Source organism: Electrona antarctica, assembly GCF_951216825.1.
Source record: "Electrona antarctica genome assembly, chromosome: 5".
NCBI classification, from domain to species: domain Eukaryota; kingdom Metazoa; phylum Chordata; class Actinopteri; order Myctophiformes; family Myctophidae; genus Electrona; species Electrona antarctica.
The window spans coordinates 24,167,514-24,181,332 of NC_136810.1; the positions used below are offsets into that span (position 1 = coordinate 24,167,514).

Here is a 13,819-nt window from a genome sequence, read left to right on the forward strand (position 1 = left end):
GGCTTGAAAACAGTTATCAATGGGGCGGCATAGCATCAACGTATCAATCATATTTATTTGTGCTAATTTTATATAACAAATAGTAAAGTGAAAATGAAAATCCTGAAAAACAACATAATATAGTACTGTATGTAACTACATACTATAGTATGTCGTTTTTCATGATTTTATCTTATCGTCAAACTATGAGAAATGACATACTATAGTATGTTGTCGAAAACCATGGTCTGTATGTCGTCTTTCATGGTTTTCATCATTTCTCAGTTAACTCATGTCTGTTATGCCAGCAGCTCCGACCTGGGGCCCCCCAGGGTCCTAGGCTTCATCCTTCACCTGGCGTTCCAGCAAGATGCTTTTGACAACTTCCTCTAGTTCTTTCAAGACCTGTTGAAACACATTTTGACAGTAATGAATGGAAAAGACAGTCCTCCCGTGTCACACAGCACTCACTTTACAAGATTATCCTTTTAACATCTTCCCCACTGGAATATTACAGCTCGGCTAACAGGATTCTGCGGCGCACATTCAAAGAGAGTGACACACAGAAATGTGCAGAAGTAGTGTCGGAACCACAGGAGGCGGAAACCTGTACAAAACAACATGCTATTTTTGCAATTGTGTGACGAAGTAGGGAATTAATTTAAGATGTAAAAAACGGCAAAAATGGACATAAGATTTCTGCCCGACAGCAACTATATACCGGTACTTCATTGTACGACAAATATATCAGATCTACAATTCAGTTGAGACACTTTCGTCAGGCTTAACCATTTATTACAAGCCCAGAGCGTAGGCGTATATGGCTGCTGTTGTGAGCTGGTAACCAGTGCAGTCTGTCATTTACCACTCTAGTTCTTTTATAACTCAATGCTTGAGACACTTGCTGTTACTGTACCTTTGTGACGTCAGGCCGCCTGGCCTTCCTGTCATGGAGACAGCTGCAGGCCAGTGAGTAGAAGCCCTCCACCTGGACCAACTCCCAGTCTCTCATCTTCTCATCCACAAAGTCCTCCAGAGTCAGATCCTCATCTTCATCCTCTATGTCATACCTCAGCTCCATCTTGCCGTGTGGAGCAGGAGGAGGAAAAGATAACATGAGACAGTATTTCTTCAAGGGTAACCGACGAACCAGAACACAGGGCACCCGAGAACACTTCTTGCTTTTATATCTGTTGCGTGGATCATTCATCTACATTATGCAATGTAGATTCTACTTAGTCTGTCTACAATACATTACCCAAGAATTTGTATTAACATATCACCACCCAAAAGCTGTTAAGAGCTCAGAGAGGCAACTGGTCAGTACTCTAGGGGCTCCATCTTGCGGCAGGGACCCTTTTTCCTTAATTTGGGGTTTTAGTATTGTGTAAGAGGCGTTCCCCCGTAAAAAGTGCTATGTTGTGCCACACCTCCGCTACCCATTACATTATGCATAGGTGTGGTTTGGGCGTTATCCATTATGCCCTGGATCTTGCCTTATGGAAGAGCAACTCGTGCTGCCTTGGAAGACATTTATATTAGATACAGAGGGTTGTTTTGTGTGTCCAGTATCTGCCATCCACTCCACGACCAACATAGCCAAGTTGTGCACCCCCCCCCCCCCCCTCTCCTGTGTTTCTTTTTCTTTCTTTTCCTCTCTCCACCGCACAGAAATGCACCAAAAGCATATACTTCATTGCATGACGATTGTAGACAATCTACAAGTTCACAGTGCACATTTTAAAACACTTTTTTGTGTGTGAATATTTTGGAACATTTGCCCCAAAAATACGGACACCAGGGTTAATTAAAGTGGTTAAATGTTTTCCTCCCTATTAAAAAATACACTGTGTGCCACAGCTCCATTGAAACGATGAAAGCCTCTTTTGTCTTACCAGGAACTGCGGCTCCCGCTTTTCGTCGACTGGGCCGAGTCCAGACAATATTTCCAACAACACCTGTAGATGACAGAGAGATGGGGTTAAGCACCTGGCTCTCCTCCTACAACAAGCCTTCCCATAGTATCAGCAGGCTTTAACATAGACTCTACTGTTCCATGGCAGTCATTCAGACGTGAGCTATTATAGTGTACACAAGATACCAGGTCAACCAGTTTCATTGACAAAGATGACCTTATATCAGAACAGTAGGTTGGGACCGATTTTTGTAGCCTGATTATCAGACTGTAGCTTATGCAGTCCACTCAGAGAGTGGGCGGGGTCTTTGGGCTGGATCCAGCTGCTACGATTTTGTGGGTCACGAGTAAATATAGGCCTACTTTTTTTTGTTTTCATACATTAAAAATAATCCTTTTTTAGTTTTTTTACTTTAATCACAACTTCAAAAGGTTTTTAAAGAGACAACAACAAAGAAGCAAACCAACAAGGTTACAAAGCGACGCAACACAATGCTATTAGTTTGGGTCCCGGGGAGATAAAATCTCTCTTTTGGGTCTCGAGTCGAGTTAAAACTAAAAGATTTGGGAACCAGTGTATCACAACACTGGAGTGAGCCTTACGCTTTATTTAAATGCAACATATCTTACACATTGATGATGTGATGGGGCAGGTCTGACTTCATCATCCCACGGTATATGGTTCGTTGTTATGGCACATTTTAATTTACAAAGCCATAACTAGGCTTCTCCCTTTGCCATTTTGCCCCACTCCCATTTTGGGAGGCACAAAGTGACGCGCTATGAGCTTGTAGATCTTCTAGTTTTGAAAAATCGTGAAAATGTGTACAAATCTTTAATATAATTATAATATATAATGAGAACTGTCAATCACAGCGGGGCTTTCCTAGAACTGCGATGGGATCCATAATAACGTGTCTGTGTCTGTCTGTTTGGGGTATGAACAGTACCGTTGTGTGACCTCAAGTGGCACTGTTGAGCAGCCTACAGGCTCATTCACACTGACCACTATAACCATAACAATACAAGTATAACTACAGTACAGTAAAAGTATAGTTACACCGCTCAGTTCATACAGGTGTGATTTTAACACAAATCTTGGCTTCCGGGGTCCCAGCTGGAACAAAATATTTCGAGATGGGGTCCGCGGCCAAATACATACCGGTCCTTCACTAACCTCGCGTCACCAGGCTTTCCTCTGAGGTTGTGTTACAAAATTGCTGTGTGAACCGGTCTGGGGCGGATGATATCGTTACGTCATGTTGTAGTCAAAGTTTGTAGTCATCAGGCAGGAACCATCATCTTTTAAATATTTTTTATCCCACGATTCTGCAACCCATTTTATCACCCAGTGTCAATTATCTAATGTAATCCTGGGCGCTACAATTCCTCTGCCAACCTGGGGGGGCAGCGGACTGACCTCATGCTTCCTTCTATGCATGAGGAGTCCAAGCTGCTTCTTTTCACCTGACAGGGGGGAGTTTCCCCGGCCAGACGTAGCGTGTGGAAGGAACACGTTAATCCGACCAGTTCCTTTCCCCTCCATCAGGCGCCCCGGCTGGCAGTTTAGAGTCAGAGACCAGGATTACTGCATTTTTTCTGTGAGGGTACCCTAGGAGACACGGGGAGACATGCAAACTCCACACAGAAAGGCCCTTTCGCCAACCACGCCTCGGGTATGGGCACTGATGACGCGGAGGAGAGAACACGCCCCCCAGCGCCACAGCGTCCCCAGCGGGAATCGAACCCAGGACCTTCTAGCTGTGAGGCGACAGCACTACCGGCTGTGCCACCGTGCCCCAGCCTGTTGTTTTTATTGAGCAAATTCGGAAGTTCCATTTGATGTTTCCTGCCTGATGACTACAAACAAATTAATGACTACAACCTGACGTAGTGATATCATCCGCTCCCGACCGGATTATAAACCCGAAAAGGAATGCTGTCCAGGCTTGTAAAAGTTTGAGCACGACTGATATAGCAACATTATTTTTTTAGAATTAGTCTCAGGTCTTAATGATCTCAACTGTCTCCATTTGTGCAAGACATCACTCCATAAGCCATATCTCCAAAACTGATGGGTCAAACTGCACAACCAAATGTCAATTTGTAGCCGTGATCCCTAGCTGCTTTCATAGGACATGAAACAATGCAAATGATTCTTACAACCTCCGCTCCCTGAGAGTGCATGTTTGAGCATCACATCATCCATCCACAGATTGTAGGGGGGTGGCTTTTAGTTTTTTATGCGCCATGGACCTGGAATCGGCTCCAGAGAATGCCATTAGACTGGAGCACTCAATCCCCTTTGGTTGATTTTAAAAGTTTACTTCAGATATTGAAAAGCTTGTTTTACTTGAGTTTGTATTAATGCAGTTTGTGTTTTTGCTTTTATTGCTTTTATTGCATTACTGCCCTGCTTGATTGCTTTCTTGGCCAGGGCTCCCTTGCTAAAGTCTCAATGGGACGCACCTGGTTAAATGAAATGTATATAGTATCTACTCTACTTTTCTAATGCTCCCATTAATCGTAGCTTCTAAATACGAGATGTAACAACCTGGAGTATAATGCTTTTTTTATTTTGTCACTTTTGTACTTCCTTTTCATTGTCTCTAGTGGTTTCATGGATGAGCAGAAGCTGTCCTTTTTATTTGACCATCCTGAGATTAAGTACAGAACCTGCATGTCAGCAGTTCCACATATTGTTCAGAAGGAGATTGCTGAGTTGCGTTATAGTTGTTGCAGTTTTCTAAATCCACAATAGCTCTGTGTGTGTGTGTGTGTGTGTGTGTGTGTGTGTGTGTGTGTGTGTGTGTGTGTTTTTTGTTTGATGAAGAGGCCTACAGGTACAGTATGCAATGCAGAATTGCACATCTAAATCCACTATATCTCCATATGCATCTGCGTGCGTGCGTGTGTGTCTTACCACTCCAAAGCTGAATATGTCAGATTTTGGGGTGATCTCGCCTCGCAGTGCTTCAGGTGCCATGTATGCCCGTGTGCCAACGATTCGCTGGGTCATCATGGTGGTTGACGTGCGCTTGGCCGACGCTCTCGTTAAGCCAAAGTCTGAGATCTTCGGCACGAGGTCTTCATTCAACAGAATATTTCCACTGGGTATATTAAACAAACATATGACAACAATTTATTAGACAATTAAAAAAATCTTACCACACACGATTCACGATTCCGATTCCGATTCACGCCACGGGCAAGGTGGTGAGAACCATTATTACCGGTAATAGATGATGAGATTATAAAGATTAGGATGTAATAAAACCAACCCAAAAGCCTGTGTGTACCTTTTGATATCCCTGTGGATGTGGTGGTTGCTGTGTAAGTAGTCCAGGCCTCTCGCTGTGCCCACAGCAATCAGACATCTCCGTCTCCAGCAGAGTGGGGGGCTTTCATCCTGACAAAGATGAAGAAAAAGATTCTCATATACTTTATCTGAAGAACAGAAAACATGTTCTGTAACACAAAAGGACAACAATGTAAACCGCTTTTTTGGTGCTTTTGACCTTTTGAATTCATTTTCAATGAAGTGAACATCAATCATCAATCAATGAACATACAGAAAGATATCCGAACATGCATTAAGGTTGGCGAACATGCGCTGCTGGTTGGCGAACATGCGCTGCCAGTTGGCGAACATGCGCTGCTCCCGTGCTTGCGGTTATGTTTAGGGTTAGGGTTATAGCTAGCGTTAGTAATTTTGGAACAATGGGAGGTCGGAACAATGCCACGGAACAAATGACCCATAAGGATACATTTAGTTACTATATTTGTACAACACTGAGGATTTACTGTATATGGATCCATTTTGACACTATCAAGGGCTTTTAGACGAACACACTGGATCTGTAACTTACCAAACAAGCCAGCCGGTCAAGCAGAGAACCATTAGCCATGTAGGCGTACACCAAACACGGGTGTTGGCTGTCACAGGAAAAACCAACCAGGTCCACCAAGTTCTCGTGTTGCAATCTGTGAAGAAAGTCAACCTTTATTATCAGAACAGACGTGTAACAAACATGCTGCGAAACCTTTTCCAAACAACCAGGAACAAAAGTATTTCACAATCACAGAGCCAAGTAGAAAGAAGCAATGCATAATGTGATTGTATTACGATATCAGTAAAACAATTATACTAAATGGCCTTTCATAAAATGTTCCTGTGATGATGGTATCTTTCCAACACTTGTGTATATTGCTTTGTGTGACATTTGTAAACACTCATTGAACAGGATTTTCAAAATAATGAGTCCCGATTTAACATAAAATAAATTACAATGTGGCATTTACATAAAAATAATTAAATTGCATTTAAGAGCACAGAGCGACAAGCTTCAATAGCTTGAGCTACTTGGTGATGCTGTAACTCACAACTGCCCCCCCTCTCTCTCCTCTGTTGCTGCTATCTCTCTTGAGATCCATTACATTGATTTAAATATCTGCTTAAGACACAGCTCACGTGGTTATGAGATGGCAGTGAGTCACTTCACTACAGCCACCGGTGTGTAACAAGGAGCTAGAGGACATAGTGAAGGACAGGCAAGAGAAATACAAAGACATTTGGAACTGACAACTCACGTCCTCAACGTCTGGATCTCCTGGTCGTACTGCATTCTTAGCTCGTCGAGGGAGATATCCTCCATCTGAAAGTGGAAATATGCTTTGTTAAAGCTGAAACCTGAGGCTTATTTTGACGAATAAAACATTGTTTTATAGCCAATTTATAAGGTAGGGTTAATGCAATATAAGTAGTACATCTGTAGTGGTTGGATGTGGTCTCACAGTCTCACTATACTCTTGAAGCAGAGTCCAAAGGGAAGCACAACAATTGTGCTTCCCAACTAAAATGTACAGGTCCTGAAGTATAATATGTACGAGGAATACGTATGAGAGGAAGGGAAGTCTGCACACTTTCTACGAGGTCTTGAACCTGATGAAAATCCACTAGGGTTGTAGATCGGCTATTTTCAAAACAAATTGGAGAGAATGAAAATGCCATTTTTTAAAACATTGTTTTGGGGGGGAAGAAAATAGGGTTTACGGTTACATGGTTAATGTCGATGTCCAAGCAAGCAGCCTACGGCTACAGGCTTTGTAAGAATTGCATTGAGAATGTTCTCAATGTAGGCTACCCTCAGTGTTCCTTGAGGGTAGGGATGGGACATGCTCCGTAATACAACAGGATGAATTGGTTTTTGTTGAGCTGCAAATTCAGTACCACTGCTAATATAAGTCTTAGCACATTATTTTGGTAAGCTCTAATTTCACTCTGCACAAATCGATTTGCTAAAAATAGCAGTTCTAATATCAACGCGATATCGTTAATCACAATTATTTTTGCCACAGACGAATAACAGTCTAAGTCCACACTATTGATCCATAATATATAAATGATAGATAAGGGTTCAGGACAACGAGGCCTTTTCGTGGAGGGGTCAGTCTGAAATTTGGACTTAGACTGTTTTTCGTCTGTGGTACTCAATTGTGACATGAAATGCTTGAATATGGTCCCATCTTAGACCCTAAAGAGATCTGTAACTCTGAGATTGTGCAAATGTAAAAGTGAGAGCCACTGGTAAGTGTTTCCACTCACTCAGTGTTGATTTTGTCGACTAAAACTAAGACGAAAAATGTTCTTCGATTACCTTTTTTCACTGACGGAAACTAAATGAAAACGTAGCTATGATGACGAAAACTAAGACAACAAATAAAAACTGGACTAAAATTTTAGGAAGAGACTAGTGGACAAGAGATCCAGTATAAGTAAAAGACACACGGAATTTTACACTTGGTTGCATGCTGAAAATAGCATATCTACAAGCTCACAACGTGCCGTGCTGCGACGCGTTGTGAGCTTGTAGATCGGCTATTTTCAGCAAGTATAAAATCAGCCATTACGACGGCATCAAGGCCCGCCAAAACACTTTTTAGTCGACTAAATCACCTGTAGATTTAGTCGACTAAAACTAGATTAACACTAAAACATTCCGGGTGACTAAAATGTGACTAAAACTAAGTGAAAACTATTCAAGAGACTATAACTAAAATTAAAATAGAAATGTGCTGCCAAAAACAACACTGCACTCACTGCATTGAGCCGTTTGACAGCAACAGGCCTGTCACGGATGAAGCCTTTGTACACAGTCCCAAAGCCTCCCTCTCCCAACCGGCTCCCTCCGTCAGACAGGGGGCGCTCATCAAAGTTACCAGTGATCTTCACAAGCTTCTCGTATGGCAACGTCAAGTAAGCTACCAGGACAAACACATTACATGAACATGTTTAGAACTATGACACCCAACACTGCCATCTAGTGAGCTTATCAAGTGACTACAAGGTTCAATATTCACTTCACACACTATATTAAAAAATAAACCATAATAAATACAAAGATATCTGTTATTATCTTTGTAATATTTTATAAACATTTATATAAAAATGTGTGTGTGTGTGTGTGTGTGTGTGTGTGTGTGTGTGTGTGTGTGTGTGTGTGTGTGTGTGTGTGTGTGTGTGTGTGTGTGTGTGTGTGTGTGTGTGTGTGTCGACTGTGCTCTCGTAGCTCACAGTCCACAGGACCTCCAGTCTGTTCTTGCTGCTGCGGTGAGAGCGTACAGCAGAATGGGACTGACCGTCAACACCACCAAGACGGAAGTAGTTTGCCAGTGGAGCTCCAACATCCCATCTACACCACCTACCTTTGCTGTTTCTGGAGAACAACTATCAGTTGTACCATCTTTCAGATACCTGGGGAGTATTCTCTCTGAAGATACCACCATTGACAATGAGGTCCAGAACAGGATCAAGCAGGCAGCGGCTGCTTTTGGGAGACTCCGGCGACGGGTCTTCCAAAACAAGAACCTCCATCTCTCCACAAAGGTCTCTGTGTACCAAGCCATCTGTATCACTACCCTCCTCTACAGCTGCGAAGCCTGGGTAATTTACAGCCGCCACATCAAGGCCCTGGAGCAGTTCCATATACGCTGCCTTCAGCGCATCCTAGGCATTACATGGCGTGATCGTGTGCCTCATTCTGACATACTCGCAAAGTCCAACTGCAGGAGTATTGAGGCCACGATCACCCAGCACCAGCTACGATGGCTGGGCCATGTAATAAGGATGCCCTCAAACCGTCTGCCTCGCAGAGTGCTCTATGGTCAACTACACCATGGTCTGCGCTCTGCTGGAGGACCCAAGAAGCGGTACAAAGACCAGATGAAGACTGCATTAAGGAAGTGCAAGATCAGACCTGAGGCCCTGGAGGATGTGGCTACTGACCGTAACACCTGGCGTCAGCTGTGCCGAGATGGCACCAACATGCTGGAAGAGGAAAGGACAGCCAGGAGGCAGGAGAGGAGAAACAAAAGGAAGACACCTACAGTTGCTGCTGCCACTACCACCACATATACATGTCCTACATGCAACAGGACTTGTGGGTCCAGGATAGGACTTTTCAGCCACCAACGTACTCACCGATAGAAGTGGACGTCATCATCGGATTCGATGGACAACCATAAGCAAGCAAGTGTGTGTGTGTGTGTGTGTGTGTGTGTGTGTGTGTGTGTGTGTGTGTGTGTGTGTGTGTGTGTGTGTGTTTTCTGAGACATTTTCACAACACAAATCTTGTATCTAGGGTACCTGGCACAAACAAATGGGGGTCCGGCAGCCATAATATGGGACATGAACATGTTTGAGGACCACTGACCTGAGTTGCTTGGTTCGTCATGATCCACAGAGGGGATATTTGGGGGTGCAGAATGCAGAGCTGCAGGGCACATTGGATGTGACAGTCCTGTGACAGTCTCCAACACCCTGGTTGTGTCATCTGTCTGTGGCCCTGGACACACCCTGTCACCTGGCTGTGGCCCTGGACACACCCTGTCACCTGGCTGTGGCCCTGGACACACCCTGTCATCTGTCTGTGGCCCTGGACACACCCTGTCAGCCGTCTGTGGCCCTGGACACACCCTGTCAGCCGTCTGTGGCCCTGGACACACCCTGTCAGCCGTCTGTGGCCCTGGACAATCCTGCTGTCTGCTGCACTCTTTTACTGCCTCTGTTATAAGACAAGAAAGTAGGATTTCTTTTAGAACTTTTTTTCCCAGGATATAATAATAAAAGTTATAATAAATTGAGGTCCCACATATAAATGGCATTAAATGGGGGTCAGTAGCCTATGCATGTAAAACTGGGCATCCTTCAAATTAAAAGATGAGAATCCCTGCCATATATTTTCAAATGGGGTCTTGCTCTGAAAATGAATTCATTTTACACTCTCAAGAGTTAAAGATCTATAAGGGTCCATTTGGTTACCAACTCTCCATCATTTAGCTGGAGACCATCAGGAACCCCCTCAAGGACCACTGGTGGTCCACAGACCACCAGGAACCCCCTCAAGGACCACTGGTTGAGAACCACAGTTCTACATCTATTCTATAAGCTTAATTAATTAATGAAAAAATAAATAAAAAACATTTTCTCGTGCGTGATGCGGACTCGGCCCCCAGCCTGGTACCTTAGTCAAAATATGGCCCTCGAGGAAAATTAAATGGGGAACCCTGGTCTAGTCTAACCCTATAGTGACTATAGGTAGTGACTAGTGACCTTAGTGAATGTGACTAACCCTAACCCAGGGAAAATCCAGCGGTATTCACCTGGTATTCCTAAACGTAACCTCTGTAACTATGCCTAAATCTAACCTTATTCCTAAACCTAACCTCAGTAACTATGCCTAATACATACAATAATTCAAGAACCGCTGGTTCGTGAAGAAAATGGGGACGAGAATATTTTGGAGCGAGCCTTCCGGTCACCCTGAAGTGTTGGTTGGAAACATACGTACCAGGTAGCAGTAAACTGGCTGGAGCCAGTAATATGTGGCTCTTCAGAATCTCTACAAGTTCTCCCACTGTACAATTAGTTGTCCCCAAGTCATTCAGCAGCTCAAGTGTTGGACTTCTCCCCTGTGCAACCAGGCCTTCGTATCTCCTGCACAGGCAAGGAAAGACCAATATCAGATCCAGTGGTGAAAAATAAAAAATAAATACAAAAAATAATAATATATATATATAAAATTATTATTATTATTATTATTATTATTATTATTTTATTTTTTACCAAATAAGAAACACTGTTATTACAGGTAGGCCTATAAGTGTTAGTCTGGTAGTCAACATTTACTTTAGTAAGTGTATAGCCTCGGCCGGGAGGCGAAACCGGGACCTGTAGGCCTACATGTGAGTTTGTGAGCTTGTAGATCTGCTAATTTCGGCTAAGAGGTGCTTACTACGTAGAGGGGGGGAAAAGGAGCAGACCAAGTACAGAACCAAGGTCTAAATGACAACATACATATACACAATAATCAATGAACCTATGGAAAAGTGTAATCTGCAACACAATTTACTATAGAGGGTATGCGTGTGACATCATCATCAAACCAGGAAGTTATGCAGGAACGCCTACTGAGTGGCAAAAAACGACTTTCTGGCCTTGACAGCCTATACATCCACACAGAAAAGTCTTATCTGATTGCATTAAACAACATTAAACAATGTTAAACTCACTTTGCCTGTTGCTTTGCCACTCGATTTGCCACTCGATGTGCCATTCACTTTAAGCATGCGCATACTCTCTATAGCGGGGTCCCTTGGCTCTCTCTCTCTCTCTCTCTCTCTCTCTCTCTCTGCTAATCCTAATGTAATGGGCAGAAAAACGTTGAAGACCTCAGTCTGATGATGCATTTCATGTATTGAATAGCCTATGGCTATGTGGAACCTGAAAAGAAACGTTTGAGAACTATAACTACATATAACAAACAATAGTCATAGGCCTATACTGCACCTGACATGAAGCTGTGAGTACCGGGGCTCCCCGCTGGGTCTCCTTATGGACACCAGCACCTGTTTCCAGGCGTCCTGGGGGTCCAGAAAGTCAGACAGTTTGCGAAGTGTTCCATAATCTAGTCTGCGAATGTAGGTAGTGGATGTTATTGAACTAGCGGCGTTCATCTTATGTAAACGATTCTCGCCAAGTCTTCACTTTCACTTTCCTATTATTATTCAACGAATTGGCCTATAATAACGTACCGGTAGTATGTGCTTGTTGTAATATGTTGAGCGTGTTAAGAGGAAACTCGGTATTTGTAAACTCGTGTTTTGATCATGCAGCAACAAAATGTATGTTTTCCGGACGTGCTTTCCGATATTGAGTAACTTCCCTAGACACAGAGCCATAGAGTAAGACAGAGTTACGACAACTCCGTTCACTTCATGGGGCCAGGCTCTTAATAGGGACACCGGAAGTTTAGAGAAGCGTCTGGCTGCAGTCACTTCCAGGAAGTTTACGGAATGCACTGGAGTCTATGGGCTCGCGCTAGTACATAAACCACGTGACCAGGCTGTTTTCTGCCCCCTCAATGTCGCAACTCTGTCTCTCTATGGCTCTGTATAAACGTAACCAACTGCTGTCTCCTCCTACGTGTGCGTCTGCTGCACAGCGATAGTTCAACAGTGCTCTCTAGTGGTGGCTCAAGGGATAATCACTTAATCATCATCTACTAACTAGTGAAACTATTATTAAACATACAAACTATATATATATATATATATATATATATATATATATATATATATATATATATATGTAGGTACTGTAGCCTAGATAAACAACATCACAACAAACGATAGACAAAGCTGTTGTTTATTTTTTTGTACCAATGTTGTTACTCAAAGGCAAAGCATGACTATGCTGTTGCAGGTAACACATAGATCAGTGAGTTAGGTCATTGGCTACGAGATCTGGAGGTTGTGGGTTCAAACCCCACTCGAATCTTTACTTTCATAAAACATCGATGTGTGAGCATTAGTAGTGTGATGATTTGATGTGCCCCATTATACATTTGAAAGTAGTCTACTATATTTCTAAAACTTGGGGTTTCTAGGTGTAAGTATGTAGGACTAGTAGCATGCCAAAGTTTGTGCTATTGCCATTGGGAATGCATTGGGCGTTTAAGTTAAATAACTCCAGCATGTGTCTCCACAGAAAGCTGAATTATAAAAAGTGTGAATGGAGTTTCTAGGTGAAAGTGCTTTTTTGACGTGCCAATATCTGCCATTGACCCCCATTCTGAATTTCTCAAATTTAAAAGCACTATATTTCTAAAACGATGAAACATTTCAAAGATTCCTTTTCAGGCAAACATGTCCACCGTAAGATGAACCTAAATAGGTTTGAATGGGGTTTCTAGGTGTAAGTATGTAGGACTAGTAGCATGACAAAGTTTGTGCTATTGCCATTGGGAATGCATTGGGCGTTTAACTTAAATAACTCAGAAACTACAAAACATTTCAAAGTAAAAAGTTCCAGCATGTGTCTCCACAGAAAGCTGAATTATAAAAAGTGTGAATGGAGTTTCTAGGTGAATGAATTTTTGACGTGCCACTATCTGCCATTATAAATTTCTCAAATTTAAAGCACTATATTTCTAAAACTATGAAACATTTCAAAGATTCCTTTTCAGGCAAACATGTCCACCGTAAGATGAACCTAAATAGGTTTGAATGGGGATTCTAGGTGTAAGTATGTAGGACTAGTAGCATGCCAAAGTTATATATTTTTTCGGATGGCATACTATAGCATGTCGTTTTTCGTGATTTTGGACTATTTGAAAAAAAGATGAAAATCATGACAAAACGACATACTATAGTTCATGGCTTCGGACGGCATACTATAGCATGTCGTTTTTCATGATTTTGGATGATTTGAAAAAAAGATGAAAATCATGAAAAAACGACATACTATAGTCCATGGTTTGGGACGGCATAATATATTTTGTCATATTTTCGGGACACTATGTCAGAGCCAGGACTTGAACCTGCAGCCTCCTGATTCCCAGGCAGGCTCTGTACCCAGTGAGCCAC

At 42.7% G+C, this 13,819-nt stretch overlaps 1 protein-coding gene across 3 annotated transcripts; it reads right to left on the reverse strand.

Moving 5' to 3' along the window:
- Positions 1-37: 37 nt before the first annotated feature.
- Positions 38-12,096, reverse strand: irak4 (interleukin-1 receptor-associated kinase 4). 3 transcript variants are annotated; one of them, XM_079501096.1, is made up of 12 exons: positions 11,742-12,096; positions 10,744-10,889; positions 9,787-9,957; positions 9,607-9,726; positions 7,995-8,155; positions 6,485-6,549; positions 5,764-5,878; positions 5,194-5,303; positions 4,818-5,004; positions 1,875-1,937; positions 896-1,060; positions 38-384 (listed from the first exon to the last, which is right to left on the reverse strand). In XM_079501096.1, exons 1-12 carry the CDS (start codon positions 11,906-11,908, stop codon positions 316-318), a joined length of 1,539 nt encoding a protein of 512 aa, XP_079357222.1. In that variant the 5' UTR covers positions 11,909-12,096; the 3' UTR covers positions 38-315. The 3 variants fall into 3 exon arrangements, with proteins under 3 accessions (XP_079357222.1, XP_079357221.1, XP_079357223.1); XM_079501095.1 differs by having other exon boundaries at positions 9,607-9,957; XM_079501097.1 differs by lacking the exon at positions 11,742-12,096 and adding an exon at positions 11,465-11,565 and having other exon boundaries at positions 9,607-9,957.
- Between the last annotated feature and the right edge of the window lie 1,723 nt (positions 12,097-13,819).